General features: G+C 42.9%; 2 protein-coding genes across 8 annotated transcripts in view; one reads left to right on the top strand and one right to left on the bottom strand.

The window, feature by feature from the left end:
- Positions 1–2,696: 2,696 nt before the first annotated feature.
- On the bottom strand, positions 2,697–8,553 carry DPY30 (dpy-30 histone methyltransferase complex regulatory subunit). The gene is made up of 5 exons (XM_049831045.1): positions 8,386–8,553; positions 7,781–7,852; positions 7,649–7,696; positions 6,223–6,365; positions 2,697–2,930 (listed from the first exon to the last, which is right to left on the bottom strand). The coding sequence occupies exons 2-5, from the start codon at positions 7,814–7,816 to the stop codon at positions 2,858–2,860; spliced, it is 300 nt and encodes a 99-aa protein (XP_049687002.1). The 5' UTR covers positions 7,817–7,852; positions 8,386–8,553; the 3' UTR covers positions 2,697–2,857.
- A 3,484-nt stretch (positions 8,554–12,037) lies between these two features.
- The window catches only part of SPAST (spastin), a 35,168-nt gene continuing 28,449 nt past the window's right edge, over positions 12,038–18,756 (top strand). For 3 of the 7 annotated variants that reach the window (XM_049831033.1, XM_049831029.1, XM_049831028.1), the window contains exons 1-3: positions 12,038–12,547; positions 16,633–16,719; positions 17,995–18,078. In XM_049831033.1, coding sequence (XP_049686990.1) covers positions 12,139–12,547; positions 16,633–16,719; positions 17,995–18,078 — 580 coding nt within the window. In that variant the 5' untranslated portion in view covers positions 12,038–12,138. The remainder of the gene's footprint in view (positions 12,548–16,632; positions 16,720–17,994; positions 18,079–18,756) is intronic. The other 4 variants (XM_049831034.1, XM_049831030.1, XM_049831032.1 and 1 more) reach the window with 3 other exon arrangements.

The following is an 18,756-nucleotide window of genomic DNA, read 5'->3' as shown; positions in this document are numbered from 1 at the left end:
AAGTTTACCATTTCTGTGACTGTCAAATAAATTATGGTCATTCTCCTGGTCTATTAAAAACTGGGCTATGCTTAATCTAGATTCCAGTATCCAGTGCTAGTGAGCAACATTGATAATGCTCCTTGTTACAAGTTTCAGAAAACAAAAATAGGAATTCTGAGGGGTGTGTCTAGTCCTTGTACCCATTGCCAATTACCTAGCAATCCAGTTCTCCAGCTACCATATTCCTGTTTTCAGAGCTTTGCTAGTATTTTTTCACAACATATTGTTTACTGTCTTAATTCTAGCTTTTTCTTCCAATCCCCAGTCTTCTGTTGCGGCTTCTTATATTGTACCCATGAGGTCTGTGGCCTCTACCCCTACTGAGATTACAGGAAAAATAAACAAGGGGTCAGAAAAAGATGTTAAGAATGGTGGGGCGGGTGCAGGGAAGAGGTGTTAGTAAACCCAAAGGAAAAAAAAATCAGAATACTTGCTATTTTACTGTGTAGATTAGGACTGTCTTGGACATTAGGAAAAGGTTCTTCAGTGAGAGGGTGGTCAGTCACTGGAACAGGCTCCCCAGGGAAGTGGTCATGGCACCAAGCCTGTCAAGAGTTCAAGGAGCATCTGGATGATGCTCTTAGTCATATGGTTCAGTTTTATGTAGTCCTGTAAGGAGCTGGGAGTTGGACTTGATGATCCTTATGGGTCCCTTCCAACTCAAGATACTCTGATTCTATCTTTGACACTGAAAGAATGCTCCAGCTAGGGGTGGTGTCGTGGTTTCAGCCCGGCCGGTAACAAAGGACCACGCAGCCGCTCGCTGACTCCTCCGCCCCCCTCCGGTGGGATGGGGAGGAGACGGAGGAGAGAAAAAGAAAAAAGAAACTGGAACCTCGAGGGTTGAGATAAAGGCAGTTTACTGGGACAAACACAAAGAGATTACAACAACAACAACGGTACTAATGAAAAAGTATACAAAAAGAGTGATGCACAGTGCAACTGCTCACCACCCGGGACCTGATGCTCCGCCACTTCCCCCACCAAAAAACCGAGACCACCCCCCGGCCCGCTCCCCATTTATATACTGAGCATGATGGCACAGGGTATGGAATAGCTCCTTGGCTAGTTCAGGTCAGCTGCCCCGGCTATACCCCCACCTCCCAGGTTCCTGTAAAAATTAACTCTATCCCAGCTGAACCCAGGACAGGTAGCAATACAGAGAATTGAATTACAGAACCTTTACAAGTCTCTTCAAGCTTTATTGTGTGTTTCAGTTAAATCCAGCACACCAGTCACAGGAGATCAATGACAAATGCTGAAGAGCACACCTCATTAATGTAAATATCTGAAATGTTGGACACTGTCTGCAGGTGATCTTTTCAGCTGCTGAATCTAATTGTTTAACTAAACCCATTTCCTGATGTTCTGAAGCAACTTTTCTGCTACTTCACAGAATAGAATCACAGAATGGTTTGGGTTGGAAGGGATCTTAAAGATCATCTAGTTCCAACCCACCTTGGCATGAGCAGGGACACCTTCCACTAGACCAGGTTGCTCAAAGCCCCATCCAACCCGGCCTTGAACACTTCCAGGGATGGGGCAGCCACAACCTCTCTGGGCAACCTGTTCCAGTGCCTCACCACCCTCACAGTGAAGAATCTCTTCCTAATATCTAATGTAAATCTACCCTCTTTCAGTTTGAAACCATTATCCTTTTCCTATCACTAGACTCCCTCTTAAATAGTCCCTTCCCATCTTTCCTGTAGGCCCCCTTTAAGTACTGAAAGGCCACTATAAGATCTCACCAGAGCCTTTTCTTCTCCAGGCTGAACAACCCCAACCCTCTCAGCCTGTCCTCATAGGGGAGGTGCTCCAGGCCCCTGATCATCTGTGGCCCTCCTCTGGACTCGCTCCAACAAGTCCATGTCATTGTTATGATGGGGGCCCCACAGATGAACACAGTGCTCCACGTGGGATCTAAGGAGAGTGGAGTACAGGGGGAGAATTATCTCCCTCAACCTGCTGGCCATGCTTTTGATGCAGCTCAGGATGTGACTGGCTTTCTGGGCTGCAAGTGCACATTGCTGGCTCATATTCAGTTTTTCATCCACTAATACGCCCGAGTCCTTCTCCTCAGGGCTGCTCTCAATCCACTCATTGCCGAGCCTGTATTTGTGCTTGGGATTGCCCCAACCCACCTGCAGGACCTTGCACTTGGCCTTCTTGAACTTCATGAGGTTCACATGGGCCCACCTCTCAAGCCTGTCAAGGTCCCTCTGGATGGCATCCCTTCCCTCCAGCACACTGACCGCACCACACAGCTCGGTGTTGTCAGCAACTTGCTGAGGGTGCACTCAATCCCATTGTCCATGTTGCCGACAAAGATGTTAAACAGCACCAGTCCCAATACCCACCACCCATGAGGAATGCCACTCATCACTCGTACTTATTACTTCCTCACAATAAATTCTAACTGCTCTTTATTTGTTTGCTTTCTGTCTAGGCGTGTTGCACATGGAGGGTGCTATATGAAATCCAATTAAGTTATATACATTATCACCCATGTGATTCCCATAATAAATTGTTCCCCTTTGTTTCATGCTTTCAGGTGATGTAGCCACATGGAAGTACTCAGACTTTCATCCAGCAGTGCAGTTTCAGTACTTTATTTTGAAAGTCTCTTAATAGCTAGTTTAAAACAAGTGAACAAATTAAATGTAAAGTGTTCTTTATTAAATAACTCAAACGGTAAAGCAAACTGTGCGATTAAGAAAGACAACATCATGGTTCCAAAGGATTTTTACAGCAGAAAACAAATTGCGGCAAATGAGCATTTCAGTCTAGCAGCCAAATTGTCATCATTTTTATGGAGTTAATTTCGGTCCTCAAATTGTGACTTGTTTTTTAAAAGATATGCTGCTAGAAATTCAATGGGATTTGGCGGTCTGTAAAGAAAAAAAAGTAAATCAAAACCAATTATTTTTTTTAATATTAAATTAGGTAGCTGAAGAACTAATCACCTTCCCTTAAAAGCAACATAACTCCTCGGAAACACTTCTAAGCATTGATTTAGGGATGACCAACTACCTAGAGTTACTCTGTAAGTTTCCAGCTTATGTCCGATAAGAAAGTTTTTAATAAGGAGTCTTAGTCACCCTTGGTTCAATGTTACTAAATTGCTAGAACAGTTACATACCTAGAACTAGGCTATAATCTGTAAACATAAGTACTGTATGTACATCATTGGAAGTTACATGCATTTGCCTATCTCTTTAACTCATGCTATATAAAGTAAAAAAATCTGTCAGTGCTTTCTTGCTTCATTTTCATCAAATGGTTATTGAGTAGCTTTGTGCTTAGAGCCGTTTTCATGGTTTCTGGCAACTTGTATGAACACAACAAAATGTCAACAAAAACTTCAAGCCTGAGAAGTGCTGTAAATTGCTAGTAGTCAATAATAAACACTTTTGATCACTGGCCTTAGTCTGTAAGTTTTTTTTAAAAAGCTCCTCCAGCCACAGTACATGAATCCTGCTAATCTGGATTCTGTCCACAGAATACATGACAAACTTACTTATTTCACACTGGGTCAGACCAAAGGTCTGGCATTGAGCAAATATGCCTATAAAGAACATTAAAAAAAAAAAAAAGGAAGAAGTGTGCAGAGATACTTCTCTGCACCATCCTGTTGGCTTCCAAGCACATACAAGTTTTCTGAGCTAGCACCTTTAATAGTCGTGGGTGGATTCCTCTACAACTTTGACCAGTTGCCCCCTGAGCCCAAATAAAATGTTAATGTCCTCAACCTGAGGCAAAAAATTATATAGCTTAATTATGTGACCTGTGAAGGATCGCTTCCTTTTGTTCATTATGAATTTACTACCTGCGTTGCTTAATTAGATTACTGTATCACAAGAGATAATAAACAACACATCCCAATTCATCATCTGATGATGACTGAACAGACTCCTAATATATTCTCTCACAGAGGTCTCTTTTCTAGGTATCATCTATTCAGTCACTTCATAAACAGATAGCAGTACATTCTTCTGACCACCTTGTCACTCTTCTTAATTTTTCACATTCTACCAGAAAACAGGAATTGGAATTACACACAATATTAAAAATACAAGAACATTATAAATTTAAATAGTGACATTATGCTTGTTTTTACCCCTTCAATTTCTAAGTCCTACCATTCAGAGTTTGTTTTTGATTGAGCAATGCACTGACATATACATTTAACAGTTTAAAGACTTTTTTTCACAGGGGTAATTGTCAACTCAGAATCTATCATCTTGTCACTTGCATTAGGGTATTTATTACCCTCCTAGGTGCATCATTTTCTGTTTATTGGTATTCAATCTTTCACTTTTTGTCATATTTTAAATTTTTCATAGCAGTCTTCCATAGTTTCACATCAAGTTTATGAAGTTCCTGTACAATTACTTATAACTGATCAACTTAAAAAAAACCAAACAGAAAACAAAACACAAAAAACCCCCCAATCTTATTCTGTAAAACTCAGTATCATTAATAAATTTTCTCAGGCACTTCTTCAAATTGTTATAAATGATCCTTTCCAGGATTCTAGTGTTGAGCTCATTTCACCATGAAAATTCACCATTTGCTTCTACTCTCTCTCATATCTTCCAGTCAGTTCCTTGTCCATATAAAGGCTTTTCCTTTAATCCCACAGCAGCTAACTCTCTCTAAAAGCTTTTATGAATGACTGTGCCAGAAACCTTTTGGAAATTTAAAGACTGTATCATTTGGATTCCTGTTTACGTGTGCTCACTGACTCCTTCAGTGAGCTCCAAGAGACTTGCAAGACCTGACAAAAGTTGTGTTAACTCCTCCTAAATATGTAATTTATCCATATGCTTACTATCCTGGATAGTAATTTCTACTGAATTCCAGGCATAGTCATCAGATGTGCTGGACTGTTCCCTGAACATCTCTATATTTCTTAGAAAAAGAAATCAGCATCCATTAGTTACTTTCCAGTTCAATTTTAAGCAGAAGATTATACAGCAGAGCCTGTAGTTCAGCTTTTTCACCTCTGAGGTTTTAATATGCTCAACTGAATGCCAATTTGACCTTGGAAATTTAATACTGTTATTTTTTTTTCCTATACATTCCCCAACCTCTTCTATCGATGTTCCAGTTTCACTCCTGTGATGAGCCCCCACAAAGAACAGCTCCATCCATAGTGAACAAAGGTTTAAAAAAAAAAAAAAAAAAAAAAAAGTTTGTCTGTAACACAAGTATCCAGACTGTAAGTGTGGGGTATCCACCCACCTCAGGCTGTGTTTTACATTCAGTCTGCAGTAGAACTCCCACAGGTGTCAACTGAAGATCTGCACACTGCTCAGGTGTACACACAGGGTGTACCTTCCTCGATGCACTTTTGCCTAATTAGCTGTCTGTACAATGCAGTTCAAATTCACAACTCCTTCTGAGGTTAAGACACCGTTAATGGTTGTTCTGGCTGTAGGTACTGTGATGCGATTATGGTCATCGATACCAGCTTTTGATAATGTTATTTCGGCAAAATTGAGAAATGCTTACATGCAGTATAACTCACCAATAGTTCGGATACACCAAAAGGCTAGAAATTAATTTGGATAAGATGAAAACCTGTTTGCTATTATTGAAGAATACTCTTCTACATTGACTAATAAGAGATTTTGGGCACCTTGACAGCATCACCTTTACTCAAAGGATAAACTACCAGTTTGCTTCTTACTGGGTTGACAGCGCAGGGTCTGCCCCATCCTTTAGAAAGTGTTTTAATCTCCGACAAAGATGCATGTCAGACCTGATGTGTCTGTCTGGTCTTTCTTTTAAATGGCAAACAGAACTCTTTACAATTCCACACTACAAAAATCTTGTTCAAAACTAGAACAACTTCTTGCTTTGTTTCTATAAGGTGAATTATGTGATAAAATTAGTAAAAAAACCCACAAACATTTTTCCCTCCAAAACCTTCGCAGTAGCATACCTCATTGGGTATTCAATAAATAACTCTTATCACAGCATATGCACTTAAGTGAAGAACATGTCCTGCGTGGTCATAGTAATTCATAGGTTCATAAACCTGCTCTAATGACTTTCTTACAACTAAAAAAACTAGCAAAACCACATCTGGGGTGCAAGGTCTGAAAAGGTGACATACCACCCAAGTTTGAGACCTACTTTCTTCCTAAGAACAAAAGGAACATTGAGGCATCTTACCTCTCTTTTGCCAGAACAGCCAGTCCCTGTAGCAAGATAGGTACAACCGTCTGATCCAAGTAGGCACGTGTGGGTAACGACTGAAGATCCACCTTCTGCTTTGATGTTTTCTCTGCATTTATTTTCTCATTTTCTACTATCCTCTGAAGTAGGGGAAAAAAAAAAAAAAAAAAAAAAAAAAAAAAGAATGAACATTGGTAATAGCAGCCACATCTACTTTGAAGAGTGAGTGCAAACAAAGTACCCATCTCTCTGCAATTCACTAGCAATAACTTTATTACACCTTTTAAGAATTCAAGTGCATATTTTTCCTTGCACAAAAACCTAATCCAGAGGAGCTTTCTGTTAAATTATTTTGGGGAAACAATGTCAGGAAGTCGTGAGTTTTCTAAAACAGAAGAGACCCAATCTCTATCATTTTTATTTCTGCTTTTGAATTCACAGATTTAAATTCCACACCACTGCAACAGGAGTGACTACTAACAATAGTGGTCTCAATTAAATGATTCCTGTATGCACGCACTTCTAACACAAAATGCTAAAAGCACAAGAAATTCAGGTGAAGTCTGACAAAGGGTACTATTAAAAGTCAAGCACTTTGAGACTGTGCTCTACTAAAGTATAGATGGACACTTTAAAGAAAACACATGCAAAATGTTTCCAGGTGCCTTTTGGTCAGAAAGTGCTGAATCATCTTACACCATTAACTGTAATTAAAAAAGGATACCCTACCACTGCTAGTAAACCAAACGTATTCAATGCAACATACATGAGTCTACCTATACGGAACCAACATATACTATGCATTATGGTTCTGTAGTGGAAGCTGAGGCATACAGACAAGCAGCTATCAGGGAGATGAGTCACAAAGGATGTTTAAGAAAAGTTTCTGCAAAAGCTTAGCATAGAGTAGGATCTTATAATGGAGAGAGAATGAAGGCATTTCTTTAATACAGAATAGTAAATACATGTCATAGAGTTATTATTCTAACCCACACCATTACCAAGAGCAGAGAGAATGGATTGTGGCTACTCTTTCTCAGCATAATTAAAGAAAGCTTGGTTTATTCTGATCCGGTATTTCTAACAATCCCTCCCTTTGATACGTCTATAGAAATGCCATCAACTCCTCCTGTTCCCCTCCCTGTAATAACATTCTGGCTGGCTTTTTGTGGCATAATATATTATATAGAGAGATACATATATATAAAATAGATAGCAATGGAATAGATAACAATCATAGGATACTTCCAAAAAACTCCACCTCATTAAAAGGTTCACTATTTACTTCAGTACCATTTAGTATAACGGAAGCAACACAACAGAAAATGTATTAACAACCAGTTATGACTCGAGACTCAACATTTTTCCCCTTGATCAGGAATGTGACTTCCACTGTACTTTACAGCAACAAAATCTTTGTTACCTCTACATTTTCAGTGAGACCGTATTCAGAATGGGGATTTTCTGGAACCTGTAAAATAACACACAGTCAGCAAAGTGAAAATGGTCCTTTCACACATGTAGTGTTATGCACATAAAACATTTCTTGCAATACCTGCGGCTGTCCCTCCATAATCTGTTCTGCCTCCATGATTTGAAAAGTGGAATTTGCTGGAAGTACAGTAATCTTGGAAAGCAATAAAAAAATTGGTCAGCAGGCTGAGATGAAGACCAGTGTTAGCTGACTTGATATTGCATCATTCGGTCACTAAGGCACAATTACTAGAGAGCAAACGGAGTGGCTCTGTGCTCCCCCCGCCAAACTTGTACCCGTTTTTCCCGCACGCAGCATCGAGAAGCGCCTTAAGGTTCGCGTGACGTCCGCGGAAGAAAACAGCACCGGGGTTAGAAAATACGGCATTTGTCATTCAAAACAAGAGTCCCAGCGGCGGCCCGCTCCCCTGCCCGGCCGGGAGCACCCGCGGGAAGGCGAAGACACCCCCTCCCTAGCTGGCTGCCTGCCAGCCTGCCTTCCCTGCCCGCCGCGCCAGGTTACGCTACAGCGCCAGTGCCCCGGGACCCCCCCCGGGCCGGGCCGGGCCGGGCCGGGCAGGGGCCCCGCCGCACCGCGGGCCACGTGCGGGCGCCACCGGGGGGCGGCCCGGGCCATACCCCAACCGACCCGCGGGGAAGAGACGACACCCCCCCAGCCGCTCTCACCCGCCGGTAGGTGCGGGGCTCGGCGGGGCGGGAGACCGATACTATGGCGGGACACCGAGAGCCTCTCCACAGCAACCCGAGCCGCTGCCGCTGTCGTAAATTGTTTTGACGTAAGTGAAACGGTCGCGCTGCTGCCGCCGCACCCCGGCAAACTGCGCCTGCGCAGGGCGAGACCCCGCCCATCCCTGAGAGCCAGCCTGCGGAGAGGGGGAAAATAGATGGCGAGTTCGAGCGGCCGGCGAATGATGTCATCCCTGGGCGGGGCCTTCTCCCTCCTCAGCGCCCTTCCCATTGGCCGGTGGGCGCGGGCGGTGCGAGACGCGCGGCGGTTCTTGAAGCGCTAGAGAGCGGCTGAGGGGCTGCCGGTCGGTGAGGTGGCTGGCGTTACGCTAAGCAGCGCTGACTGAAGCTTTTTTTTTTTTTTAAAGAGTCATTTTCCTCACTGAAGTGATGCAGAGGCTCTGGCCTGACGTCTGTTAACCGTTTTGAGGTGCAGCCGGAGGAGCCTTGGCTAAGGGCAGTCGTGGGGGAGCGGGCAGGTACTTCCGCTTGTAGGTGTCCTGCCGGGACTAAAACTGGCGAGATGTTCCTGTTCTCCAAAGACGCCTTTGACGAACACTGGCCCTTGAAAATTCTGTGGTATGGAAATCTACTGACAATCAATGCAGTCTGACGTCTGGGGAGTTCACTGGGACGTTTATGCAAAGTGACTTTGCTGAAGCTAACTTTGAACTGAAAAGGTGGCTCTGTTAGTGAAGTAACCCTTCAGAGCTGTGTACGGTTTGCAGAACAATGACTGTTGGCCATTAATTTTGCCCAGTTGCGTTATGAAAAATGCAGCTGCCCAGCTTTCTCTAGGTATCAGCTTTAATCATCCTGTCTTGACTTGAAACTATCAAGAAATGAAAAATTTACTGCTTCTTTGGTTGTACTGTTATGAATTGCACCAATGTTTGAACATCTATGCCTAATCTCTTCAGGGTTTTGGTTTTTTTTATTAGGAATTAAATTCTGTGTCTGGTAACATTTGTGCTAGTAGATTAAATGGGCCTTTAGAACCTTTTTATCTTTTTGGGTTGAGAAAGCAGTTACATTCCTGTAGTCTCTATTTTTTTTTTTTTTAAATAAACTTTGTTGTTGTTTTATAACAACATGTCTATTCCTTTTTCTGTCTTCTTGCTGCAGTGATGACAATGCATATGAATGATCTAGCTGATGCTTTTAAAAGATCAGTGACATGGAGAAAACAGAAAATGCCATGCTCTCATTAGATTATGCTCTGATGTAATCATCTAATACTTAATAGTAATGACGAAGCATGTTTACATCAGTGAATTTGAAATAACGTTTACAGAACTAACAGTGTTATCAGCGTGATAAGCAGGCTTAAAAATGGTGGTGTAGTCAGTTACAGATTTGATACTCAACTGAAGAACTTGGAATTGCAGTAGAACCGCATGCTGTCTTTGTGTCAATTTGAGTCCCTACTGCTGGCAACCTTAGCCGGTGTCAAGGAGGCTCAGTGAAAACACAGAAGGCAAAATCCTGAGATTTTTTTCTAAAACTTAAACAAAACAGGAATACAAATAAATTCTTAATGTGAAACAGGTGAGGGTGAAGAGGTGTGAGCTGCTCATTCTGTTCTGAGGCTCTCTTCTCACTTTTCCTTGTGTTCTAGCAATGATTTTAGAGAATTGCATTTAAAATACCTGAATTTGTTGTAGCAATGGCTATACCACAGGAAAAGAAAATCCTTTTACGCCAAGCCCCCTGTTTCCCCATTTATACATTTTCTATTATATTCAATTTTTGCAATGATGTCATGTTGGGAGCGAGAAAAGGTTTCCTAACTGCACCTTTTGTGCAGTGGTAAATTGTGGCATCAGGGTCGTTGCACCTTCCACAGTCATAGGAATTGGATGCTTGTCTGCTCTGATTCCAAAACATATCACTGAGATACCACATTGTACCTCCTGTATTTTGAGTCCTCAATCTTCAGGGCGAATTCAAATCAGGTGGCTGAGCTGATCTAACAATTGGTCACTCCAGAAAACATGAGTTTCACTCATGTTGTTCACTTCTTCCCCCACCCTTTTCTGCTATTCATCAGAACCCTTGCTGAGCCAGGACATCTCACTAAGCCAGCAGAAAGCTATCCATTGCTCTGATTTGTTTTTTTGTTTTGTGTTTTGTGGGTTTTTTTAGGCTTTTTTTTTTTAAGAAAAAACTGCGCTAATGTTATGCCAGATTATTAATTAGACTAGTTCACAGACAGGTCCCAATGAATGCTAGAGCCTGCTTAATATAGGAGGGTAGGGTGATTCAGCTTGCAGATCACTGCAATATTTAATTGCCGCAATAGTGAATTGATTCTGCGGGTTCTCACTAAAAGCGTTACCATTTGCTTACAATTCCTGACTGTTGCCTACTTCTGCAGCTGTGTTTTGGCTTAGCAAGCTGTATTCCCCTAACAGGTGCACTGTTTCCTAGTGCATGGGTCTATATTTTATTGCCATGGCATAGTCAGGTGGCTTACAAAGGTGGGATTCTAAATACTTTTTTAAAGTAAAAGTAACTGAATAGATTTAGTGGTCAGGATTGTTTGAGACTCATCGTCTTCCTATGGCCATGGCCATTCAATTTGTCCTTTTATTTATTAATAAAAACTTATTCCTTCACCGGCTTTTCTACTATTTTGCCCAGGAATGGGATGATACTTAGGATAGCAGATGGATAATGGAGACTGTAGGTGGGTGGTAATCTGCTGTCACATGTTTATTTCACTTGACTCCATGATATTAACACTGCTTGAAGTTTCTGGAGTTTCCTTGGTATTCCAAAACTTGTTAAATTTTTCAGATCGGCAAACAAGAGAGTTTGGGTTTTTTAAAGGACAGTTAGGTACAGTCAAAAACCCTTCCTATTAGATACTGAACTTTTTCCAGTTGTGAGTAGACTGAAAGTACTTTGTGATGTTTTCGCAACAGAATTACATCATCCTTCTTGCCAAGTACAGAAGAGCAATACTTAATGAACCTCACTGCATATTCTTTTTTCAGCTCTGACAGGTTTACGGTGTCGTTCTAATAATGGTTCTAGGTCGCGAGTAGTTATTTTTTATGTTGTATATTCTTATGTTACGTGCTGATAAAATTCTGTATTTTTATATGCAGTGATAAAATAACGAGGGTGGAAAAAGAACGAAGGTGGCTTGGGTTTTTTTTCCCCAAATGACGTATCCATGAAGTATACTCAATTACACCAGTTTCCTCCGTGCGAGGAGACAGTCTGTCCTTTCGGTTACAGCGGCGCGGAGCGGGCAAAGCACGGCAGCACGTTCTCCCGCGGCGGGCGGGCCGGCGGCCGAGGGCTTCGGAGAGGAGGAAGGCTCCGCGCAGCCTCCTCGTCCCCCCCTGGCAAACGGCTGCGGCGGGCGGGCGGGCGCCGTCCCGCCGCGGCGCTGGCGGGGGACGCGGAGCTCCCTCCCCGCCGAGGCCCGGCCGCCTCTTCCGCCCCGGCACCGCGCGCTCCTCCCGCCGCCCCGGGGCACGCCGGGAGCTGTAGGCGCCCCGCCGCGCCGTCCCCGCCTCCTATTGTCGCTGCGGCCCGTCCGCGACGGCGGCGCGGGGCGGGGGCGGCTGCGCACTCCCTCCCCCCGCCCCCCCCGGAGCCGCGCGAAAGGGGCGTCGCCGCCGCCGCCGCCATGGCCGGTTGTTGTCACTCCCTGGCAGCGGGTTATGGCGACGGCGGTGAATGAATTCTCCGGGCGGCAGAGGGAAAAAGAAGGGCTCAGCCGGCTCCAGCTCCGCGCCCCCGGCCGCCGCGGCCTCGCCCTCCTCGCCGCCCGGGCCGGCCCCCCCCGTGCCGCCGGCGGGGGCGGCGGCGGCGGCGGCGTCCCCCCACAAGCGGAACCTGTACTACTTCTCGTACCCGCTCTTCGCCGCCTTCGCCCTGCTCCGCTTCGTCGCCTTCCAGCTCGGGCTGCTCTTCGCCTGGCTCTGCGAGCGCCTCTCCCGCGGCGCCCTCATGGCCGCCAAGGGCAGCAGGGCCGGGGCCGGCGACGCGCCCGAGCCCGGCGGGGCGCCCGAGACGGTGCGGGCCTGCCACAAGCGGGCCTTCGAGTGCATCTCCATGGCGCTGCGCATCGACGAGGACGAGAGAGGTAGGGGAGCGCCGGCGGCCGCCCGGGCCTGCGCGGGGTGGGGGGCGGGCAGGGCCCTTCGGCCGTGCGCCGGCGGGGGGGGGGGGGGGGCCGGGGCCGCCGCTTTCGGTTGAAGACCAAGCCGGACCAAGCCCGCTTACGTGAGAAATACGGGTTGCGAAGGATCTGTGCGGGAGGGTGAACTGCGCGCCGGTGCTTTGCTCCCCCCCCCCCCCCCGCGCCGGGTCCGCCCCTGCTTCGCCGCAGCCGGCAGGCGCAGGCTGGATCAAAAAGCTGCGGCTCGGGCTAATTTCCCACGCAAACCAAGTCTTTGTATCTCGCTCTAACAACTTTAAAGTTTTTGATGCGGAGGTCTGGGTGAGGCGATTAAAGATCGGGGTGTGTGTGTGTGTGTGTGTGTGTATGGTTGGTGGTGTGACTGTAACTAGGTTTCAGTTTAACCGAGCCAGCCGGACAACAAAAGCAGCAGGGACAATAATAAAGGTGCATCCTTTAACGTACTGTCTGAAAAATGATGGAAGAAGTGTTGAAGGGAGGCTTCAGGAAACTTGGCTCCCAAACTGCTCGTTTGGAGTCATCTGACTTCTAAGGAAAGAAATATTTATGCCTATTTTGGCAATTTAAATAAAAAATATATTTCTTAAACTCTTTGACATGCTTGCTCTTAAGAAATCTATCACTATGTGACTAGAAGACCTTAAGGAGGAATTTTTCTTTTCTTTTTTTTTTTTTTTTTCTAGAGGATTGGGAAAAAAAAAAAGGCAATTGCTAGTGCATTTGACTTAGCCATTTATTCTAAATGCAGCAGCACAACTCTGTCAGCATCTGAAAGGTAGTCCTTAGGGGCATGCTGTGCTGGGTTTTAAAATTCTCTGGAAACATCAGAATACCTTATTATACCCTTTCAGTTGAGCTTCAGTGAAGCTGCTGTCCTGGAGAAGGGGGTTAAAAACATAGGAACAGGCCTTCAATAGAAGCTACATGCTGAGAGCACCATAAAAGCAAGGGATGTGTCTTGCTTTGCATCGACAATTTGGGAGTGGCAGTGGTAAGTAAGCTCTGGGAGGAAAAAAAAACCACGGTGTGCAGCAAGGTTAGTTCAGAACAGCTGTACAGCGTAAGAGCATTGAGGGTCATGGGAGCAAAGCATGAAAGAAGGTGAGGTAGCTTAAAACTTCAGTGGTGTTGGTGAGAGCTCTGAAGAGTAGCCACGGCTGAAATTATCAGGTGCCTGTTCCGCTGTTGTGGCTTGTAACTGTTGGTGGTTTGAAGGGTAAGCCTTCAAATACCGATTTTAATCATGGACTTGCTTTATAGCTATTTTTACAGTTGTCATATATGAATTAGCTGCACAGGTCATACATTTAGTAAGAAAAAAATCTTTGCTGCTAACACAAGCAAAGCTGTTACAACTCCGCAAATGCAATATTCGTTTCACTGAGAACTCACTTTGCTTTAATACACAGATTTGTTATTTGCTTATCTGTTTTTACTGGAATACATGCATACCTTTGAGTTTATTTTATATCTAAACAAGTGGGGTTTTTTATGACTTCCAACAGAAGGCAATTTATGAGGCATAGTATGTGAAATGGTTAGGATTTCTAGATTGCCTAATATCCTGTTTAGAATCATAGAATCATTTAGGTTGGAAAAGGCCTTCAAGTATGTGGCATTTTTGCTGTTCTGGAAGCTATGCATGCTTCAGTAATTATGATAGCACTTCTGGTAATATTTATGCTTCTGAATTATTGGGGAAATTGATATTCTTGTTTTGGTATTTTCAAAATCAAGCTTAACTTCTTTTCCTGGGACTGAGAAGGCACACGTGGTGGGTGACCCAGCCAGCAGCTAAGCATCCACATAGCTACTTGTTTACTCCCCTCAGTGGGACAGGGGAGAGAATAGGAAGAGCAAAAGTGAGAAAACTTGTGGTTCAGGATGAAGACACCTTAATAAGTGAAGGAAAGAGGTGGGGGAGGAGACGAGTGATGCAAAGGCAATTGCTTACCAATGCCCAGCCAGTTTCTGAGCAATGGCTGCCTTGGAGGACAGCCCCCAACCTGTTCTTCCTCTTCCCAAGTTATTACTGCTGAGCATGATATTACATGATGCGGAATACCCCTCTGGCCAGTTTGGGTCAGTCGGCCTGCTGGTGTCCCTTCCCAGCTTCCTGTGCACCACCAGCCTACTCACTGGGGATCTAGAGTCGGAAAAACTCTGGGACTGTGCAGGCTGTTCAGCAATAGCCAAAATGTTGGTGTTGGTCTGTGACTGTTTTAGTCACAGATCCAAAACACAGCACCATAGGGGCTGCTATGAAGAAAATTAACTCCATCCCAGTCAGACCCAGTACAGAAAATCAATTACTTCTAAGGAATGTAACTCTTTTTTTGGTTGTGCTTTTAATGTCTTAATCACTGAGAACTGGTAAACTGTTCTATGTGGATTCAGAGCACTACCTTTGCAAACAGCTCGGTAAAAGGTGGAAGTGAGGTTTTAGTGATGACCTTGGCATGTTTGCAACTGCTCTTCGGAATAGCAAAGCAATTCAGGCAATGGCAGAGGTGGCTGGGATCATCTCTAATTTGATTTCTAATAGCCATAATCAGGACTAGATTTACACTGCAGTCGAAACTGTTTCTATAGGTGATGGGGAGAAGCTTAAAGGAAAAAAGGCTGCAGAGAGGATCAAAGCCACTCAGCTTTGATGATTTAATTTACCTAGCTTTGTCCTTAACAGTCAGGATATATGAGGCTGGTGGAGAAAGGGCAGTAATAAAATGATTCCCAAGGTGTGTGAGGTACCTGACTGTAGGTAGGTGCTGCTCCTGTGGTTTGTGTCGGTAAGAAGAGCAAAGCGTGCAATCACCTGCACAGGGTGACTTGCCAAATGTTATTAAAAGATTTTGCATCTGGAGAGGAGCAAGAGAAAACCCTTAAGAGGATTCTAGAAATGTATTGAAATATTTTTACTGGCACTGAAATTTGCTAGAGAACAGGTTTGGGACTGAAGTTATCAAAAGACCTGAGTGCAGAAGCCTCACAGTCACTGGTAACTGGTACTTAGGAATAGTTTTGTGAAATGTTGTCTCTTCTGAAACTAGGGTATTTATATCAAGGTTTCATTCTACGCATTTTCGTTTTTTTCTAGCACTACCAGCTTTTTAATGCTAATCAGGTTTAAATTTTAATACCTAACATGCAGTATTCCTGTGTGGAAAGGCATAGCTACCTTGCAAAAGTATGTTTCCATATGCAGGCAAGTGTCTTTTTAATGCAGAGTATTTATAGAAGGGGAGGAATATGCAGTAGATACTCATATCTCTTCAATGGGTTATTTGCTGTCACGGTGTCAGATAGTATAGGTTAGTCCTAGGCACATTCATGGTTGTATTTGCTGTAGTATCCATGTAGGACATTGCTGGTACAGAGTCGTACTCTAATTATACATGTGTTGTACTTCATGTGAAAGTTGACATACACCTGCAATACAGCAGCTTCATGATAGAATGAACAAAGAAATACCCCCGTGACAAATGAGCTGATCTGTATAAAAGTCAACTGGAGGAAAAGTGTCTCTTGTCTCACTCATGGAGTATCTTAGACTTGTTGTTTTTCTTCTTGAGTTTCTGAGCTTCTAGTGTTACTTTGGTGTTGGCTAACACTGGAAAATTAAGAGGCATGTCTCAGTTTGATGTTCCAGAAAGAAAAACTGTTAATTTCACCATTTCTGTTGTAAATGAATACGTGTAGGGTAGCTTTTTTACCTTTTTGGTGTGTGGGTTGGGTTTTTTTGTGTGGGTTTTTTTTTAGGGGACTAATCTCTTTAAGGTGGATGGAGAAGTATTTCTGAAACAGGCAAAAGTGATTTGAGGCTGGTGTAGTACCTGTTTTTAATAGAAAAGCTTATTTGAAACTTAGTAGATGTAAAGTTGACAGTGTCCCTTTAAGTTTTTCTTTAAATCATAGGATTTTGTTCAAGTATCTCTTCCCTCCTCTTACTTGTTTTACGCAGCATTATATGGAACCATTCCTAAGCTTTAATTCATTACAGAAAATAATGGGTTCACTTCCTTTTTAAGCAGGACAAAAGGAACAAGCTGTTGAATGGTATAAGAAAGGAATTGAAGAACTGGAAAAAGGAATAGCTGTCTTAGTAATTGGTCAAGGTAAGCCAGTTTTGAGTTTTGTGGAAAAGATTTTGGTTTATGGCTTCTTCAAAGTGAGGAATCAATATTGCTGAATATGGTAGGTGCTAGGAATGGTCTGCTGTATGAATTCATTCGTAAGAGTGTTTCTTATTCCTGTTTTAGCTGTAGGTGGACACTGGTCCATTTCTGTGTTCTACCTTAATGGTCTGGTCTATAACACATGCAATTCTTGCTCCAAGTATTTTCAGACTATCCAAAATGATAAGCAGTCCATGATAATTCTAAAGTAAACCACTTGATTTCTTATATAATGGAAATGCCAAAATACTGAGTTCTGATTTGATTTGCCAAAGTTGACAGTTCATGTTCTCACTTATGCAGAATTTCATATTCCCTTCAGTGTAACTAAAAAAGAAACAACCCAGTTGGGCATGGTCTAGCATTGTGTTTCTGAATAGCTTATGCCAAAATACCTGAACATTTCAAACGAAGGAAGAAAGCCATCTGTGTATATGGAAACATTTTAAGCTGTAGTGTAGAAGCAGGTATGTACCATAGAGAAATAGGTATAGTGAAGGACTCGGAAGTAATAATATAATAGTAAACAACCCAAGTTCCCCACCCTCCTGAAACCCCAAACCTGTAACTGCTTTTGCAGACTGCTATTTTGTTCCTCAGCTATGTTTAGAAATGTTTGAACAGTGTGTGGTGACATGTTACTTATGCAGCAGTACCAGTGGCATTTGATACAGTCCATCTAAATTGCACCGTTTGGAAAAAAAAAAAAAAAAAGCTTGACTTGAACAGATATTATTTTTTAGGAAGTGGTGATATTAATGTCTGTAATTCTGTGTGTTTTGAAATGTAAAGGGACACAGTCAACTGAATTTAAATTTCTTAATTTTGGCAAAGTGAATTATTTCAAATTGTACTTGCCTCTCAGTCACTTTTCAAGCTTTTTAAAAATCTTTTTATTTGACTCCTGTTTAGAAAAATGCAGTGACAAAGAACTTATATTAGGTCAGCATGAAATGTTAGAGAATATGCAAAGCAGTGCTTGGGTTCCCACTGCTCTACGAGCAATAATGTAAAGCAGATAGTGTCAACTAACTTTAAATTCTTGATTAAACAGAAAGCTTTAGGATTTTTCCATTAGTTTTGCAATTATGTTCTTTAGTGGAGGGGGCAGGTAAGGGGTGGGAGAAAAAGGAGGGAAGGCTGGGTGTCAGTATTTTAGCACTTTAAAAAGTTAATTTGCCAGATTGTGTTTTAACATTGATTTTTCTTTATAAGGTGATCAGTGTGAACGGGCTCGACGTCTGCAATCTAAAATGATGACAAATTTGGCAATGGCCAAGGATCGCTTGCAGCTTTTAGGTACCAGTTACAATTCATGACTTTGGAAAGTTTGTCATTATTCGCACAACTTCATGTAATGCATTCTTCTAAAATATGGTTTTGACTTTTAAAGCAAAGGTGTCATTATCTGTGTAGGGTCTCTTAAGTCTGGTTTTTAGTTGAGAGTAAGTAGTATTTTTTTCAATGCTGTTGATGGATTTTGAAATTGGAATCTCATGACCCACTTGCCTATGCCTTAAGAAATTGGTGTAAAACTAACTGAGAAGTCTTTATACCATAGCACACTTGACTTATAAACTGAGGAAGTCTTGACTAACTCTTGTTGGAGTTAGTTTAGGTTTGCTGTGTTAGAGCTTTAGTAAAACTTACAATATATTGCTGATCATGAATGCTGAGTGTGCCTTCTGTGTAACTACTTCATGTTCTGTTAATTCTGTTGTCACTTACGTAATAATTCTACTGATTATTGGTATGTATTGTAATAATAATTCTTTAGCATTATGTAGACCGTAAGGTTGTGAAATCCTAATTCTTGTAATTTTTATCTAGTAGTGTTCCAGTTTAAGACTAGCGGGTAAGATCACTTCTTTCCAGAAGCACAGTTTTAGCTTTATCAAAATTAAGTGCTGTACATGAGCTCTTAATGGCCAGAGTAAAACAGGCAGGGTTGGAAATGGCATCTTTCTGTGCATGATA

This window comes from Accipiter gentilis, chromosome 28 (genome assembly GCF_929443795.1).
Source record: "Accipiter gentilis chromosome 28, bAccGen1.1, whole genome shotgun sequence".
Taxonomy (NCBI): domain Eukaryota; kingdom Metazoa; phylum Chordata; class Aves; order Accipitriformes; family Accipitridae; genus Astur; species Astur gentilis.
This window is presented reverse-complemented; position numbering and strand designations above follow the sequence as displayed.